This window comes from Triturus cristatus, chromosome 9 (assembly GCF_964204655.1).
Source record: "Triturus cristatus chromosome 9, aTriCri1.1, whole genome shotgun sequence".
NCBI classification, from domain to species: Eukaryota; Metazoa; Chordata; class Amphibia; order Caudata; family Salamandridae; genus Triturus; species Triturus cristatus.
This window is the reverse complement of record NC_140592.1, coordinates 509,917,408-509,937,456: the sequence shown is the minus strand read 5'-3', so window position 1 is coordinate 509,937,456 and position 20,049 is coordinate 509,917,408. Positions and strand designations below refer to the sequence as shown.

Here is a 20,049-nt window from a genome sequence, read left to right as displayed (position 1 = left end):
GACTGTGGCTAGGAGATACAAGGTGGCTCCTGGGGATCCTGCCTTTCTGCCCTCCCATCCTTCACCGTAAAGCTTAATGGTCCAGGCTTCGCGCTCTTCAAACCGATTGCAGGTTCTTTTCCATCTACACTTGCTGATGGGGAGTCAAAGTGCATGGAGCAGTCGGGGAAGAAGTTTTTCTCATCTAGGAGTATGGCCCTTAAGTCCACAATTCGACGTCTTTTGGGTCGTTACATCCATTCCCTCATAGACTCAGCCAAGGAGGTTGCCCGAAGTTGCCTTAGGAGGTAAAAGGGCATTTTTCTGAGGTGTTATCAGATGCCCAAGCTGCTGCCCGTCAATTGATCCAATTAGGACTGGACACAGCCAACTCTGTAGCCAGAGCAATGGGATCGTCTGTGGCAACGAGGAGGCATTGCTGGTTGCGTGGTTCTTGATTTTTACCTGATGTACAGGCTACATTGCTGGAGTTACCCCTTGATGGGTCCTGCCTGTTCAGGGCTAAAGTGGATTTGGCACTGTAGAGCTTTAAGGACAGCAAGGCTACGGTGAGGTCTTTGGGACTTCAGACCCAACCCTGGAGCTTTGGGCTATTCTGCAAGTTTTGTGGCTTTGTAAGAAATGTGTCCTTTTGTGCCAGGCAACAACTTCAGCAGTAGGCAAATCCCTTGTACAGGTCCTACAGGAAAAAGGGCAGAGTTCATCTGCGGAGTGCTGCGTGACCGCAAGTCCCCTCCTCCTCCTCTTCCTCCTCCACCTCCTCTTCTGCCTCTATAGCTGTTTGTTGGAGGGAAGCAGCTCTAGCTCCGCTATCCCAGAACATGCTTGTCCCTTGGGAGGATAGGTGTCCCATTTTCTAACTCATTGGAGGTCTTACTACAAACCTCTGGGTTTTAAACATTGTGGCGTTTCCCGCTCCGTTCCCTCCCTGTCAGAGCTTTTGCTCGGAAGACCCTCTTCTGCTTCTCCGACAGGAGGTTCCTTCATTGCTGCAAAAGGGTGCAATCGAGGTGTTTCCAGAGCAGGAAAGAGGTCAGGGGTGCTACTCTTTACTTTCTGATACCCAAAAAAGGACGGTCTTTCATAGCTTATCCTCGACCTTAGGATTTTGGATTGTTTCCTTAAACAGGAGAAACTCAAAATGTTTACCCTGGCTCAGGTTCTTCTCGTGCTGGAGAAAGAAGACTGGATGGCGTTGATCGATTTACAGGATGCGTACTTTTTCATTCCCATTCTGAAGGCACATCGGAAGTATCTGTTTTACTGTGGGGTCTCAACATTACCAGTTTTCAGTTCTTCTGTTTGGTCTTACTTCCGCACCTCGGGTCTACAAACGGTGATGTGGTGGTAGCAGCACATCTCAGAAGGTCTGGAATTCCTATGTTTCCCTACCTGGACGACTGGTTGCTCAAAGCAAAGTCACCAGAGATGGTGTTGCATCATCTGCAGGTAACAACACAGTTGTTGTTCAACTTGGGGCTTTCGATAAATGTACCCAAGTCTCACCTGGTGCCGTCTCAGCGCAACCTGTGCATTGGGACAGTACTGGACACTACTGTAAGTCGTGCCTTCCCGCCTCCACCAAGGATTCAAGACATGCAGGCTATGATTCCACTTTTTCAGAATGGAGCTGCTGTTCCGGTCCTGAAGGTCTTGCGCCTGCTCAGTCTATTTGCTTCCTGCATACGGTTTTTCAACCATGGACGCTTGCATATGAGGTCCCTCTAGTGGTGCCTTCCAGGCTGGGGTTTCATCACAATGGCGATCTCAAGGAGGTGGTGAGAATCTCCAGAGACATTGCAGTGGATCTACGATGGTGGAGTGTTCCGTGCAACCTGTCTCAAGGTAAGCCATTTCACCCTCCCTCTCTGGTGGCCACAGTGATAACAAATGCCTCCACTTTAGGGTGGTGAGTTCATCTTGGAGATCTGGACGTCAAAGGTCTTTGGTCTCCAGAGGAAAGATTGTTTCACATCAATCTTTTGGAATTGCGAGTGATACGTTGGCTCTCAAGGCCTTCCTTCCCTTCGCGGTCACTCAGTTCATGTCTTAGCAGACAACACTACCGCAATGTGGTTTATCAACCAGCAGGGAGGAGTACGGTCATATTTTCTTTGCAGAGAGGTTTTACTACTCTGATCCTGGGTTCAGGATCATCAGATTTGTGTAATTGCAAATCATCTGGCCGGTGGGTTGAATGTGCGTGCGGACAGTCTCAGTCTGCAATATTCTGCCGATCATGGAAAGCGGCTACATCCGGAGGTGGTTCTCCACAGCTTCAGGACGTGGGGGTGTCCTAGGTTGGACCTTTTTGCCACTCACGAGAATGTGCACTGCCCATCATTCTGCAGTCTCCAGTACCCAACGCAGGGGGCGTTGGGGAACTCGTTTTGGTTAGATTGGGGCTCTCAGCTTCTTTACTCATTTCCCTCCATACCCTTGATTCCTCAAGTTCTGAGGAAGATTCGCCAAGACCAATCTCAATTCATATTGATCGCCCCGGATTGGCTGCAAAGGGTGTGGTGCATAAATCTCCTTTTCTTCTCATTGCACCCTCTGCTCCGTCTTCCCTCTCAGGACAGACCTCCTCTCTCAATCGCATGGGCAGGTTCTACACTCCCACCTCCAGAGCCTGCACCTTCATGCCTGATGATTGAATGAGGCACCCTGAGTTCTTTCTCTCTACCAAGGGATGTGGTGGATGTTATTTTATCGTCCGGAAGACACTTCACCAAATCTGTCTGTTCTGGTAGGTGGGCCAAATTAGCGAAATGGTGTGGAGAGATAATCGAACCCTTAAAGGCTCATTTGTCTGATGTTCTGAGTTTCTCTCTTTCCCTAGCTCAACAGGGTTGAGCAGTAGCTACTGGTAAGGACTAGTTATCTCCCTTGTTGTCTTTTTTAATGTTTACTAGATCTACTCTCTTTGTTTAAATCTCCCATAGTTATGAGATATGTTAAGGGTCTTACGAATACGTTTCCTCCCACTCCTTTTATCATGCCTCAGTCTGATTTGAATTTGGTTCTTACATTTTGATGGGTTCACCCTTTGACCCTTTGCATAGTTGCCCTTTAAGTATTCTAGTGTTTAGAACTATATTGTTTGTGTCACTTCCACTTGGAGGGTGAATGAATTGCAGGCTCTCCGTTCTAAGCCACCTTTTACATCATTCCATGTGGATAAGATAGTTCTTAGGACCAGTGCTGCTTTCCTGCCTAAGGTGGTCACTCCTTTCCACTTGGAGCAGTCCATCACCGAACCCACTTTCTATCCTCTCCCTCACCCTTCTAAGGAGGAGGAGAGGCTTCATCGCCTGGACCCCAAGAGGGCAGTCAGCTTCTACTTAGACAGAAACAAGGACTTCAGGTTGGACAATCAACTCTTCATTGGTCATGTGGACTAGATGAAGGGCAAGGCTATCCATAAAAGAATGTTGTCTAGGTGGATTATCTTGTGCATCAATATCTGCTACGCCTTGGCCAAGAAGGAGCCTCCTGAAAGTATTGGTGCTTATTCTACCCGATTTAAGTCTTCTTCGGCTTTGGCTAGAGGTGTCCATGTGGTCGACATCTGCAAGGCGTCAACTTGGGCCTCCCTCCACACCTTTGCAAAGTATTGTTGCTTGGATTTGGATGTGAGAAGAGACAGCCATTTTGCTTGTTCTGTGTTGAGGGATATTTTGGTATAGGCGGGCAGGAACCCTCCTCCGAGAGCGGGACTGCTTGGGGATTCAATTTAAAAGGTCAGGAATCCACGGGCAGATGTATCCATCAGAAGAACCAGTTACTTACCTTCGGTAATGCTTTTTCTGGTGGATACAGTATCTGCCTGTGGATTCCTCACAGATCCACCTGCCCCACCGTTGCCTGTCTACTTATACCGGACATTAATTGATTTATATTTTATGTGATTGACTTGAATCATGGATTTAATTGGTATTCGGAAATGTCTACAATATGGAATTTCCATGTTTGGTTGTGTTTTGTGTACCTTGTATACCTGTGAGAAGTTGTTAGTTAACCTGTTTCACCTCAAAGGCACAGAAAAAATGGGTGGAACTGACATCGGGACGCCGTTAAGGTCTTCTTGTGGCTCTGACGTCACACCCAGTGCCTTTCCATTGTGACATCCTTGTTGACGTGGGAGAGCTGAAGAGAAATGTTTCCGTGTAATGCTGCACATTGGGGTAATTCAAAAGGTGAGGAATCCACAGGCGGATACTGTTTTTACCGGAAAAAGTGTTACTGGAGGTAAGTAACTTGTTCTTTAGATGTAAGAAGTACTTTATGAAGGGATGGGTACGAGGCTATTTTGAATTGCATGAAAGGTGTGAATAGAAGTTTATGAGAACCCTATAAGGGAATTTGGTTACTTAAGGACTTTGACAACCCTATACAAATATCACACTCGTGACAACTTTTTGTCCTTGATAAAGGGGTGGTCCCTCGAAACACGTGTAGGCTGTATCTTTGGACGTTATTAGAAGTTGGTCAATAAAAGATTATGAACTTTGAACTATTCACAATGGAATCCAATTTGGTTCATGGATGTGATATTAAATGTGTGGTATCCAATCTCCTGTGGAGTCTACTTACACAGAAGTACGCGATTGGGGTTTGTTGCTGGAAGTATAGGTGCCGTACAATCATTTCCTTGCTACCCAAGTAAGTTGAGGCCTTCCTTAATGCGTTCAGTGAAGATATTCAGACATTCTAACGAGTCTGCTCAAAAGTAGAGATACATTGGATTGAGAACACCACTTAGTATGCTGTTGGAAACATTTATTTTTTAAGTCAGTGTGACTGCCTTTAAGCTGGGTAGTAATTTTGCCAGCTTTCTATTTACTATGCAGTAGTCTTCAGGCTACACAGATTAGGTAAAATACTTGTAAGCAGTTGCGTAGGAATATCACGAGTAATCGGTCTTGCGCACAATTGTAAATGCTTTGCCATTTTCAAGACAGTGGTTCCCCACCTAATAGACTATCTCTTTCCTGCAGGAGTTGCACTTCCACCCAAAGGCCCTGAAGGACGTGAAGGGCCAGATCGGGGCCCCTATGCCTGGGAAAGTGATAGACATCAAGGTGAAAGAGGGTAGCAAGATCGAGAAGGGACAGTCCCTCTGCGTGCTGAGTGCCATGAAAATGGAGACGGTGGTCAACTCTCCGTTGTCTGGCACCATCAAAAAGATCTATGTGAAGCCGGACATGAACCTGGAAGGGGATGACCTGATTCTGGAGATTGAGTAGACGCCATCCACTCTTCCACTTTGTTACGAAGCAGACCTCCTTTGCACTTTGGCAGAGGGAGTCATGTTTACACCGACATGCTATCCATTGTGCTGAAAGGAGAGATTACATTCTTTGGAGGATTCCTAACCTGTCATGGTTACGTGGAACTGTTGCTAGGGTTGGGGAGTTTGATAACATCCCTTGCGCCGCCTGGGACTTGTGTAAAAAATCAGATGAATCATGGCTCAAGTTTCCATTGTCACAAATGTGTTCATTTGTTTGAACTTGTCCTCCATTTTATGTTGAGTAAATTGTGATCGATGGGATTTGGCTGATGTTGAGTCGTGTCCGTACCACTGGTTGATAAGTTCGACCCTACTGGACAGTTTTTTGAGAAGTGGGTTGAGCAGTGCAACAATGTATTAGATAGAATTATTAAAGCAAATACCTGCCATTGCCTTAACCTGGTTTACATTGTGCAGCTTGGGGCTTCTGTAGATTGTAGTTCCGTATGAGGAGTGCAAGCATCGGCATGCTGTCAAGTGGGGGGTCCTGCTTTATACATAAGATTTTTCTGGTGACCACATACATTATGTAATGCCAATAGGAATAAGTCCTTCGAGCCTCATCTCTTCCCATGCCCGCACAGTCCGTCCTACCGCTGTTTCTTCTTGAATTAATCCACCTTATGCAGCTTAATACAGTAACATGGCTTTTGTTTACAACTCCAGGATGCACTTAATGAAAGCTTACTAATGTGTATATATAGCACCAGCCAAAAAAGGCAAGAGATTAGCTGTTCAAAGGTACAATGACCAATATGTTATAAATTTACCTGGTCAATCTACCAAGTAACCAAACTAGGCTTGTAGATTGAGTGTTGGCCCAAACAAGGACGCAAGATTGGAGGCTAGAAGGGGTCCTTAATTCAGTCTCTCAAATACTCATGAATCCGAAATACTAATAAAGCACTATTTGTAAAAAAAAAAACTCGTGAATGCTCTCGTTCATTTGTAATGTAGTTGGGTTCGACTTTCACAGGTCTAAAGTGAAAAAATTACTTTTCTGGTAAACTTGATGTTTCATAATGCACATACGCAAACGTACCACCAAATGTCTTTTTCGTAGATGAGTTGCTTCCACTGCGGAGGGTCAAAGCAGAAGCATTCTGAGACGCAACATGATAGTTGCAGTATGATCTGGGACTACTGCTTGTGGGATAGAGATGGCTCCTGTTGCCTCTGGGCATAAACCCTAAACCCACCTGGGTTCTCGGACCACCACCAGTGAGGTGGATGAAAAGGACAACCCCCAAAAGAAGGGTGTATGCTTATGTTTGTGTTCTGTTGGGTGTTACATTGTGTATGGTTTACATACAGGAGGTGGTAGGGGTCGGTAATCCTGTCTGCTTTCTGAAGAATCGTTTTTTATTTTTTTTCATTCAAAGCCGAAGGCCGAGGTGAAGAGTACCCAGGGTCTGTGGTTGCATAGGTGAAAGATAAGCTAGATATCCATTCTTATATGACCTTAGAATCGATTTAGCGGTCTGTATATAATGTGGCCTGAGCTGACAACTTTGCAAAGGGTACGTTTTGTTACTAATCATGTGTGTGTAAAAAAAAGTTTCATGGGTTATTTGTGGTTATCCTTTGGTTAGATTTTTTTTTTTATAAAAACCGCGGAGCACTAGGAACAATACCACCCAAGCATTGACCGTTCACTGATAATATCAATAACAGAATTGTATCAACAAGCGTAATGTATGATGCACTGAGTGCATACACTGCGGTGTGCAGCAGGGGATGATCTCAGAGCCTAGATCAAACGCCAGATGCTGTACTCATAACCCATATGAATATAGCCCATTGTCTAATGGCCATGCAATTGAATTTGGCACTTAGGGTCTCTCCTTTAATAAGGCCCAGCAATCAGCTGCTGTGTGGACAAACGCATTGTCATTGCTTTTGACACTGCACAATGAGGGGTTATTTGCTTGGCCTCGCTTTGTGGGGACATAGCCTACTGCACACAGTCTTTGCACTGGCACAGGGCCACATAATCGAGTTTAGCCGGTTCCTGTGCTCAGCCAATATGTGGACATAACCCACTACATGCAACCTTATGCCATGTGCATTTATTCTCATAAATTATTTTCCAGTCTGCACTGGTTACTGGGCAGAGGGTGTGGTCAAAGACCCCAGCGCCCATTTCAACCATTCCTAAATGCCAATATCCTTTGCAATTGTATTAGTCGGAGAATCAGTGATATGAGTGATTATATACTTCGAAATGCTCAAGAGCACTGTTTTGCCTTTCTCCCCAAAAAAGCCCAAGGCATTTCACAGCTGGCCTTATGCCCTGTTCGCTGTTGCGCCACCCCTCCATGCTAATGTCAATTTCTCCCTTTCTGCGCCCTTCAATACATAGCCAGAGCTCTACAGTTGGCGTTCCATTGATTTCCAATTCTGTCATAATGTGCCAGGGAACAATCTCCCCTCTGTTTATGACAGGATTAAAGCCATGCCGAAACATCAGGAAAAACAGGTTGGTAACCAATCCGCATGAGATCTGCCTCTTGTGCTGTGGCTCTACACATAACTCAGTTGTGCATCAGATATGTTCTCATGAGCTCGAAGGCAATCTGAGTCTTGGCGGTAACACTTTGTTGCCGAGACCAAGAAGACGTTGCGGTTGAAGCACTAGTGGTGTTCACGCTCCAGGTTGCGGCCCAGACAGTCACATTCTTGAACTAACTCCCACAAAAAGTCCACATCCCATTCAGTCTTCTGGTAATTTGGAGTCGATGTCCAACCATAAAAAAGAGGAAGTGGGACTGTCTCTATCTACCACTCGAAATCAAGTGAAGGGACATGGTAGCACAGCTTCACAGTCCCTAGAATCCGAACCAGTTCTGCAGCTGACCCCAGCACGACCCAAGTTTCCTGCACTGTTGTCGATCTTGTAGTAGAGGCCTTCATATAGGCCATGCTGCAGATGTTCTGTGCCCTTTGGGCTCCGAATGGTGCACCTTTGGTCCCTAAGGTCCCCAGTTGGACTACTGCCAGTAGATCCAGCCCGGCACAACTGCTCCTTCTGGACCTGTTACTGTGGCTGTACCAACTCCAGTACAGATATCTACATGAGCGTCTAGTTCCACACTGATCTGCTGTGTTCGTGCCAGTGCAGATAAACAATTTGATGCCAACACCATTCTGAGACACTGGGCCGACATCAGACCAATCTCGACTGATGTCATGCTAAGTGATTATAAAAGTGCAACCAGTTATAATTCAACCTGATTTTCCTCCGAGACCTCTGCTTCAACACAGTTATAAGCATATGATCCATGTGGTCCTTGGCTCGGACTCTGACAAAGTCCGAGAGGTACCCTATGTCCTTCAGGACAGTAGGAATCCAACAGGTTGCTTCTACCTCACTATATTGATGATGCACTATATACGGACTTAAAGAACCCCAGTGGGCTAGATACATCCCCTGAAAAACAGTTTAATTCGCCTTGTGCCACGTACTGAGGAAAGCACCTTGTTTACAGTAGTGTTTTGGAGGGCAGCTGAGCCACTAGAACTACAGCTGCCCACCAGTGAGACAAAATCAAATGTGCTGACTCAAATTCTTCAACCACGGCCCACTTCACCGGAGTTACTGCTACCATTCAATGAAGGCCTTACTGATGAACACATAGCTACATAGGCTAAAACATGTTTATAGCTGTTAGTCTACCTGTGGCTTGATGTCATAAACCTGCCCAAGGTGATCAAGACTTTCTTGCAAAACATTTGTTCAAACCTCATGTGAGGTCAACCCAGGTTCCTTTTTTACAAATCTCCTGGACAGGGGATCAAAAAGATTCAATGCTTTTGAAAAGATGTTGTATTCTAATGCCAGTCTAGCATTTAGATTGGTCAAAACAGTTTACTTACTTGGTCACTAAACACATCTTTTGGGACCTGGCCAGTGATATTCTACCAGCAATCCTAGAGGATGAGAGGGTCTCAGGACCTGATTTGCCCAGACTATTCATGATGGCCAGGACTTAACAAAGTACATACTCCGGGTAGGGCGCGACATAATGGACTGTATTGGCAAAACTATTGGCACCAGTGTTGGGCTTAGAAGGCATGCATGGATGAGGACAATCTGGTTTTGGGGTGATGTGAAAGCGAAGCAGTTTCTCCAGCAATTATGGAAATTAAGAGGCTACTTTAGGGGGCTAGCTTATAGGCAGCACCTACCCTCAAAGTCCATCATACAATAGCCCAACACAGTACTTTTGAGACCACGGGTGTGGCACCAGCAGAATTAGTGAGGCTCAGCAGGAACGGCATTCCTCCAGCTCATACTCCTCTAATGCAGGGGCTTCCAACCCCCCTTAATATGACCTCAAGGACCCATGTCAGGCTGGTAGGAGGAAGGATTAAGCATTTCTTCCCTGGCTGGAGATCTATCATGTTGGGAAGTGAGTCTCACAAATTGTAGAAAAGGGCTATCCCCTACCTTTTACTTCTACCCCATCCAATCTTCCTCCCCCACCAGAACACACTTTGAAATAACATTCCGAAATCCTGATACAGTAGGTCAATCTTTTTTTTCATTTGTGCCACTGAGTGGGTACCAGATCCAGAGAACGGGACAAGATGTTGCTCCCCCCCATTTCTTTTTCCCTAAGAACGATGGAGTGCTCTAGCCTCTTCTAGACCTTTACACTTTGAATGCCATTCTAGAAAAGATGCTCAAGAATTCACAGGAGATTGGATGATAACATTTGACATGCAGGACACATTTCTATAAATCCTTCCTATAGCCCTGACAGGCCTTACCTGCCCTTCAGGGTGGACCAAGACCACTTTAAGTTTGCAGTGCTCCCTTCCGGGCATATCTCTGCCCCTCAGTGTTGACAAAAGTTATGGTAGTGGACACTTTCCATCTTTGGAGTTCTAGGCATGCATTCCCGATGACTGGCTGCTGTGAAGGCAGGCTTGCTGTTATCACTTGTAGACCACCTCCAGATGATAGCTACACTCCTTGGGATTCAGTAACAACGAGCCAAAGTCACTCCTGAACCCCACGTAAAGGATCATGTTTATCAGGGCAGTCCTTGATATTTGCCATTCAAGTCCTTTTGTCTGCCTCAACAATCGTGGCATATACAGGATATGAGCCTCATGTTTCGGGATCAGGGTTGGGTCTTGGGCAGGTGGCTCTGAGGCTTCTTGGTCTATTGCTCGCTTGCATCCTTCTCATTTCAAATGCTAGGTGGCACATGCTAGATCTGCAGTTGACCTAATGCCCCAATAAAATAGGCCCAGCATCTGGCTTGCCTTTCCGACCCCATCCAGATCTTGAAGGAGACTGTCCTGGGGTCTGCAGTGGTGGGTGCTGGATGCTAGTCTGACCTGTGGTAGGCCAATCTCCCTTCCCCACATTTATGGGAAATGTGTCATTGCTTGGCTGGTGAGGTCATCTGGGAGAGCTGGAGATCAGAGGTATCTGGTCTCCAATGATGTGCCAGATCCATGTCAGTCTGTTGGAGCTTCAAGGAATGCATCCGACCCTGAAAGCCTTCCTGCTATCCATCAGAGGGAGGATGGTGCATGTCCTCATAAACAGCCATGTGATACTGCATCAAATAGGGCGGAATGGGGTGCTGGAATTCTGTGACAGGAAGATGTCTCTGGAGATAAATGGACTAGCAGAACATCTTTCTGCTCGCCGACCACCTAGCGCCTTGATACTCAAAGTACGGTCCTCCTGACATTTACATGCAGTCCCTGGTCAAGAGCAGCACTGGGCTAATGTTTACGTGACTCAGCACAAACATAAAGATCATTACCAGTGCATTGAAGATATTTTTTTAAAGTGATAGTTTTCAAACAGGATTTGAGAAACATTCATTGTTCCCCTACACCCTTATAACTATGCCAATAATGTAAGGAGAGGTAAGTCAGTTGTCATGTGCGGGGGATGCGGTTTCTATTGTACATGAACAACATATAGTTTATTAAATCAAACACTGGAGAAGGCTTTGTACAGCACACATCCTTAAGTCATGTATTTCGAGGTCCATATGTGCTAATGAAGGAAAAGTTCAATAAAATAATTACCTAGAATCGCACAGTTTGGTTAAGTGGAGAAGCTGGGATTGATCCCAAATTGTTGGTTTCACATTGTGCAATTCAGATACTAGATGTATATGCCTAGTTTCCCTTACACCCACCTTACCACAAACACCTCCCCAAACACAGACCGCCACCTTGCTGGTATCAATGCGGCCTCGTCATATCACAGACCAAATTTGTGGCCCCTGGGAAAATGTTTGTGAGTACTCATGACCTAGCGGGTCTCTCAATGCAAGGGCAGATTGATTGAGCAGGCATTACCTGGCAGACACCAAATGATGTCTCCAGCACAAAGTGTTTCAAGACTTAAGTCAGTGCCAAACACATTGGGTAGACCTATTCACCACCATGAAGAACAAATAGTGTCTGCACTGAAGTGTCCATTAACCCCTTCAGTGCCCGCCCCTTTCCCCGCCCTGTGCCGGCCGTTGCATTAGCGGGCGGGGTCTATGACGAGCTGGACTCGTCATGGGCACAGCGCTACCGCGGCCCATGACGAGTCCAGCTCGTCATGGGCACTGAAGAGGTTAAGGCATTCTCTGAAAGTCTCTGACTGGAATGGAACAAGGGGCTCTCCTAGACATTCAAACCAATTTCTGGCACCCCCTTGAGTTCCTAAGAAGTTCAAGTCAAACCAGGCCCCAATCATATGCCTTTCGATCCAGCTACCTCTTTGTAAGGATCTCCTATCTCAACAACAGGGGAGGTCTTGCACCTCAGTCTCTGCAAACTACACCTCAGTGTGTGGAGATTAAGAGGCAGCATTTATATGCATTTGATCTGCGGCCACAGTAGCTCAACACCCTTAAAGTCACTTTGTGCTGAGAGATCTTTGTTGGCTGGTGTGATGCTCATTATTTTGACCCTCTGCAGGCTATGCTTTCAGATGTCTTGTTTGTGTTATCGTTGGCCAAACAGTACCTTGCAGTGGTAGGGTGACCAGACGTCCTGGATTTCCCTGCACAGTCCCAGTTTTTTGATAACTGACCCTGGAGTGTTCTCCATTTTAAATACATGTTCTGTTTTTTGGGACAAAGGCAAAGATCTCCTGCAAAGCAGAATTGAAACGTATGTTCTTATTTCTACAGGTGCCTCTGAAATCTGACACATTCTAAAAAAAGTAATAACGGTCGAATAAGCTCAGCTAAAGGAGCCATGTATAGATTGAACAATGTAGGGCTCAAAGCGGAGCTTCTTGCTTCATTGACTTGGCAGAAGACGTAAAAGGTGGCCAATGAACGTATTGGGAATGATCCGATAGGAAGAACTTATGCAATGCCAAGGCAGAACTGCATATGCCACAATAGCCATACATTGTAACACTGTCTGAGATACAGTGTTCAATGCATCCAAGAGATCTAATACCATTAGAGCTGATTTGTCCTGCTCTGAACTCAGTTTTCTAAACTGTGTTTTCTAACAGAGCAAACTCTGGTGCTATGACAAGGTCTAAATCCCGACTGGGAACTATGTAAAAGATTGTTATATTCCAAATAATACATAATCTTTTGGTTCGCCAGTTTGTCCAACATTTCAGAAAAGGCTAGTAGGTCGAAATTACCCAAGCCCTCAGGGTCAGCTGAAGGGTCCTTTAATATTGTAATCAGTTGTGCATGTTTGCAACTTATTGGTACTAAGGCTTGTTGTAGTAATGATTAAATAGGCCATTTAAAACCAGATTTAAAATGTGACTTGGCTTGGCAAAGATTGTCAGGGGGCAGGGATCTAAAGGAGAGTCAGAATGGCAGTCTGTAATGGCATTAGCCAATATTTCTAGGGATATTCTTTTGAAGGAACCCTGGATGCAGCAACAACTGCCTGCTCTCGACACCGAGCAACACCCAAGGCCCGATCTCTTGCCAACACTGCCACTGCACGTTCACCCACCTCCGGACCCCAGCAGTAGCCCACAGCGCGCACAAACCACTGAACTGCATCCTCCTCAACGTGAGCTCCCTGAACAGACATGCCATAGAAATCTTGGACCTCCTCAACACTCACACGACAGACGTCGCCTTCCTCACAGAGACCTGGACCAATGCCAGCTCCGCACCCTAATCGCAACCACCATCATCGACAGATACAAGATCCTGAGAAAAGACAACCCCACCCGCCCAGGAGGAGGCATCTCCATCATCCACATAAATTACCTCCGCATGACAACCACCGACACGGACGATGCCTCGCCCACCATGGAACATCTCCATTTCCAGATCAACCCTAAAACAACTCTCTGCAGAATCCTCGTCTACAGACCACCTGGACCCCGCACTCCATTCTTCAACATCATCGATGACCTTATCGCACCCCACACCCTCGCTTCCACAGACTACACACTACTCAGACCTAAACATCCACCTGGACAACCATGATGACCCCAACACCTCCGCCCTCCTTGAGAACCTCACCAACATAGGACTGAAGCAACTTGTCTCCGCCCCTACTCACACAGCAGGACACACTTCTATTTTAGCAAACCCACTGCACACAAGCACACCGCTGCCTCCCACACAGTTGCTGGAACAAAGTCACAGAAGAACACCTCACATCCCCCCTCACCAGCACTCTACCCCCAACTATGCCAGACTCTAACACCGCAGCAAGCAATCTCCACCGATGGATCACCAACTGCACCAACGCACTCTTCCTCCCCCCCCCCCCCCCCCAAAAGGCTACAGTACGACACAACAAGAAAGCAAGCTGGTTCACCATGGCAGTCTAAGGATCCAAGCACTCCTGCCGACTACTTGAGAAGACTTTGAGAAACAGCAAAACCCCAGAAACGCGCACTGCCTACAGAACAGCCAACACAGCAGATGACCAACTCAAAGTCACAAAGAAGAACTTCCTCCAAGACCGAATCCTCTCCAACACCCACAACTCCAAGGAACTCTTCTTCATCATACAGGATTTTGCCAAACCCGGCATCGAAACAGATGTCCGACCCACCTGTGCAACACTCACTCCTTCTTTCACCTCAAGATCAAGACGCTCTGCGACAACTTCAACAACAAAGAACTCTACACCACCTCGACTCCCACCCCCAGTGACACCATCCAACAGACCCTACTCACCTGGACTCCGCTCACGACAAAGACACCTTAAAGACCATGAAGGGCATCCACTCCGGAGCACCCTCAGACCCCTCTCCACCCCACATCTTCCATAGGGCTGCCACAGCCATCGCACCTAACCTACGCGCACGATCATCTGCTCACTTGAGACAGCCGCATTCCCCAACAACTGTAAGCATACCGAAGTCAACACCCTCCTCAAGAAACCCTCCGCAGACCCGACGGACCTCAAGAACTTCAGGTTCATCTCGCTGCTTCCTTTCGCAGCCAAGGTCATCGAAAAGGCCGTCAACACCCAGCTAGCATACTTCATCGAAGCCAATAACGTACTAGACTTATCCCAATCTGTATTCCGCAGCAAGCACAGCACAAGTCTGCCCTCCTTGCTGTCACTGATGATATCTGCGCCCCCCTCTACCAGGGCCAAACGGCAGCCCTCCTCTTCCTGGACCGATCGGCAGTCTTCAACAATCTCCCACCGCATACTAGCCACCAGACTCTTTGACACCGGCATCCGAGGAAAGACCCTAGACTGGATACGCTCATTCCTCACAGGCAGAACAGAGAGTCAGACTCCCGCCCTACGTTTCAGAACTGACCGAGACCAGATGCGGAGTACCCCAAGGATCCTCCCTCAGCCTCACCCTCTTCAACATCTACATGATCCCCTCTCTACCATCATCAGAAATCCCAGACTCAACATGGTCTCCTATGCCGATGACACCAAGCTCATCCTCTCCCTCACCAAGGAACCCAACATCACCAGGCACAACTTCCAAGAAAGGATGAAAGCCATTGCAACCTGTATGAAGAACAGCTGCCTGAAACTTAACTTAGAGGTAACAGAAGTTCTCCTCAGCTCCCAACCTCAGCTTGGAACAACACCTGGTGGCCCCCCGCCCTCAGAAACCTACTCACCCTGACAGACCATGTACTTAACCCTGGCCTCATACTGGACTCATCGCTCACTATGAATCGCCAGATCAACACCGTCTCCTCAGCCTGCTTCAACACCCTCCGTAAAACATTCAAATGGTTTCCCTCCAAATCCATAAAAAGTCACACGCCCTCATCACCAGTAGACTAGACTACAGCCGCGCCCTTTATGGCGGAATAAAAAAAACTCCTCTGCAAGCTCCAGACCCTCTAGAACGCTAGATTAATCCTCGACATTCCTAGGCCCAACCATATCACCCAACACCCCAGAGATGTCCATTGGCTCCTCGTTGAAAGAAGGATAACTTGCAAGCTGCTGACGCATGTGTACAAGGCCCTCCACAACATTGAACAACAATACCTCGACAACTGTCTCTCCTTCCACGCCCCCAACAGAAACTTCCATTCAGCCAACCTCTCCCTGGCCACCATCCCACGCTTCTACAGGAACAGAGTGGGTGGAAAGTCCTTCTGCTATCTCCGTCAACTCCTTGAACGACCTCCCCCTTTACCTCCGGCAAAGCCCTACACTGTTCCAGTTCAGGAAAGACATCAAGACATGGCTCATCAGATGACCCCAGCGGATCTACACCCTCCCCCCAGCGCCTTGACACCCTAACGGGTGAGTAGTGCGCTTTACAAACCCCTGATTGATTAACCTGCACCTGGTCTACACTTCTCTTTAAGGGGTAATCTGAGCCAGTGACATTAGTTTCATCTTCACAGAAATAAGCATTGATATTTTCTAACTTCTCATAAAAGTAGAGAGAAAGGTTTTCACATAGTTTAGAGGAAGGAAAAATATGCTGAGTATACAGGCTTTAAGAGCCATGAGAGATTGAATAATTTTAGAAATTTCTTTAGAGATATTAGATTTTGAGGCAAATTGTTCAGAACAAAAATCAGTTTGAACTCTCCGAGTGGCTGGATAGTCGACCTTTAAAACTACCTCGCACATCTCCTTGCTAGAAGCATGTTTTTCCTCCAGAAACGTTCTAAGGGTTAACATTTGTTTTTTCTGCCAACACCCTATTGAACCAAGGAGCAGAAAGACTTGGTCTGGCTGACACTTTGCATCTAACCAGAGCAATAGTTTCTGTTGCAGCCAATTACGAATTGAATTAGCATTCTGAGCTAGATTCCCTTTAAGTAACGAGGAGCCTTTAGAAAGATCATTAGATAAATTGGTCTCATTCACCTTATGCCAAGGGCGTGATCCATGGCTTATCCAAGAGGTCCCTAATATGAAAAGGGACAAATAAATAGACCAAATAATGGTCAGTCCAAGAGTGGGGCTCGTACCCTGTCTGTAAATCTGAGAGATTAGTGAATATTAGTTCTAGAGTATGACCAGACACATGTGTAGGCTGTTAGACCTGACTGCATTAGGGTAGTCTTCCCTCAAAGTTTTTGCCTGCTTGCCCCCTATTTTGTTGGATTTTTACTTCTGTTGACCTTATGACTCTGTGCACTTTACCACTGCTAACCAGTGCTGAAGTGCTTGTGCTCGTTCCCCTAAAAATGGCTTGATTGGCATACCCCTAATTCGCATATTTAATTTAGCTATAAATCCCTAGTAGAGTACTCTTCGTTTGCCCAAGGCCTGTACATTAAATACTACTAGTGGGCTTGCAGCACAGATTGGCCACCTACTTAAGTAGCACTTCTAAACATGTATCAGGCCTTCCATTACGGAGCCTGTGTGCCCAGTTTTAAACTGCTATGTCGACCTGGCAAGTTAAACCTTTTTCCAGGCCCAAACCTTACTTTTTAATGCATACAAGTCACCGCTAGGGTAGGCCCTGAACAGCCAAGAGGGCAGGGTGCTATGTATCTAAAAAGCAGGACATGTACTTTTAAGTTGTACATGTCTTGGTAGTGGAAGAACTTACATTTTTCACTACTGCAAGACCTATCTCATGAATAACATTGGGTTTACCTTATTACATTTTATGAGCGTAATTTCCAAATGCGAAGATAGAACTGGATCATGTTTGGTGTCTCTGAAATCCTAATTTTAAATCCTAATTCATTGTGAAGTCGTATTTTAAATTGCAATTCTGAAAATGCCACTTTAAAAAAGTTGGGTTTTTCTAATTTTAGCCATTTGGTGCCTACTTGCCTGTCTCTGATCACATGTCTGGGGTGGGTGACAGCTGGGCTTTGTGTATTCGCCCTATACAACCACAAACAATGGGAGCCTAGGTGTGACTTGATGAGCCATCATAGCAGGATCGGAGGGGAGGAGCTGGACCCAGCCTTACTTACACCAGAATAGGCTGTCTCCAGTCCCCAACACAAAGGGCTGCATACCCCCTGTGGTGAGTCTTGAGCAAGGACATGAAAGGCAGGACATCTGTGCACTTGAAAGGCATCTCTTTGAAGTTCCCGTCCACTTTAAAAGCACCACTGGGTAGAAGTACTGGCCTTTTCGCACCACAGCTTTGAGTACACTTCTGAACCTGTGGATATTCTGCCAGGAAGAAGGATGTCTGTGCTACTGAGGGACTGCTGCTCTGCTGGACTGCTGTCTTGTCATGTTGACCTGCTGCCTTCGGCCTTCCTTTACTGCATGAGAAGGACTGTACCTTGAAGAGCTAGTTGGCTGGCCTCATGACCTGAAGCCCCGGGGCAAAACAGGCTTCCCACAACCTTGCATCTGCACCTGGACTCCACCATGTGTGAGTCTTCAATAAATCAATAGTCATTTGTAGAGCACGCAGCTACCTCAGAAGAGGTATCCTGGCACTAGTAGCAGACTAACAGCCTTCCACGCCAATTGGTGCTACCCCAGTCCTGGGCCCTTGGAAGTGGGCCTAAGGTGCTTGCCAACGGAATTGACGCATCTTCTCTGCTCAGCGGCACATCCTCAAGCCGAACCAACGCATCTCCTTGGCTGATGCGTATTCTTGAATAGAACTGATGCATTGCTGCTGCTGTGTGGATTGGCCCAAGCACAGAAGGTCTGCATCAACCCTGCATCTTCAGACACAATGCATCGCCAAGGGCATGGCACCCCTCCAACCCAGGTCCTCGCATCCCTCATCAACGGCAGCTCGATGCCAACCTGTGCAGTGCAGCTTCGCAGCTCTTTGGAACCGATGCATTGCCTCATCTGTACGCCGCATCCTTGATGCCCATGCATTGTATCGCAAGCCCCATCGACAGGTTTCTCGACGATCAGGCACAAGACCTAACACAGCAGCCTCGTTGGTGCTTTGTGCGGCGATTTTAACAAACAAAATGTGAAATGTAATATCTCCGGTTTCCCTGACTGTATTTTTGCCTGTTTTCATTCATTAAAATACCATCTGTTTTGCTAAACCTGGTGTGGGGCCTTTTTTTGTGGTGTTTTCACTGTTTTTGCTGTTTGGAGTGTTGAACAAATTCTTTAAACATTGTTTTCATATTAAGTCTGACTGCTCTGTGCCAAGCTACCAGAGGGTGAGCACAGGTTAATTCAAGGTTTGTGACTTTACTGGACTTAGGATTCTTGTTACTGCTTGACCAGGGTTCACACCCCAGTCAACCAGAAACCCTAATTTCTAACATGGGCCCTGTGACTTTTTTCCACCAAATTTACAGAAACAATGCCTCAATAATTTGAACTGAGCCAGACCTTGAACTTAATTCGACATTAATATTAATGCTTGGGGAGAAAGAGTGCATTAATTAGGCATGCCTCGAAGATGGTTTGCTGGGGAGAGACCCCCAAGGTTCCACTTTTGGCAGCCAAAAGCAATTGCTTACTCTTTCTTCAACCCTAGCCGTCTTAGATGTAATATAGATCACCTCATAGCAATAAGGCAAGAGACTGCACTAAAAACATTTCATGCTTGCCTACAAGACTTCGTGCCATTACAAGCTTTTATTTAATCCACCCTACGTTAAAACATATTTTGCCAATACTTTGTGAATAGTTTGACGGTTCACAACTACGCATGCCAACAGGAGTGCTTTGATTGCCTGGCGGCACCCTGTGGAGTAAGTTGTCTGCCTTTTTAAGCAACAGGACACAGTTCCTGTGGTGTGAAAATGAATGAGGAAAGCAATGAAAGGGGACATGGTAGAGGTACCCCGACCCCATGGCTGGAATATAGCGGTTTTTGAGGAACCCCTGATGTGTATAATATGTGGCAAAACATGTTTTTCTTTTCTATGAGCGATATTTGCGAATTCAGCTCGGCCGCCCAGGGCAACATCGCAACAAATTTGCGAATATCACCAAAAATAAAAAAATGAAAAATACATTCAGACTCACTCATTCAGAGATGCACTCACTCTTACACCCACTCGCAGACCTACTCACACATGTGCCAATTCACACTCACTCAGACTCGTGCACACACACCCACCCACTCATTGACTCATACGCCCACTCAGTTATGCACCCACTCAGACTCACTTAGAGACTTGCGCACCTGCTCATACACCTACACAGCGATGTATGCACCCACTCAGACTCATTCAGACACGCTTGCACCCACTTAGAGCCACTCAGTTATGTACCCTCTCACAGACCCACTTAGAGACTTGCACAACCACTCACAAGTCTCCCACCCATACTGCAACTCATAAACCTATTTACAAAAGCATAGAGCCGCTCATTCACCCAGTCAGACGGAGACAGTGGCACTTACATATCCACTAACTCACCTATACAACAGTTAT

General features: G+C 46.5%; 1 protein-coding gene across 4 annotated transcripts in view; it reads left to right on the top strand.

Moving 5' to 3' along the window:
- The window catches only part of PC (pyruvate carboxylase), a 2,056,240-nt gene extending 2,050,019 nt beyond the window's left edge, over positions 1-6,221 (top strand). For all 4 annotated transcript variants that reach the window (XM_085625491.1, XM_085625492.1, XM_085625493.1 and 1 more), the window contains one exon: positions 5,001-6,221. In XM_085625491.1, the coding sequence (XP_085481617.1) occupies positions 5,001-5,249 (249 nt within the window). In that variant the 3' untranslated portion in view covers positions 5,250-6,221. The remainder of the gene's footprint in view (positions 1-5,000) is intronic.
- Positions 6,222-20,049: the final 13,828 nt, after the last annotated feature.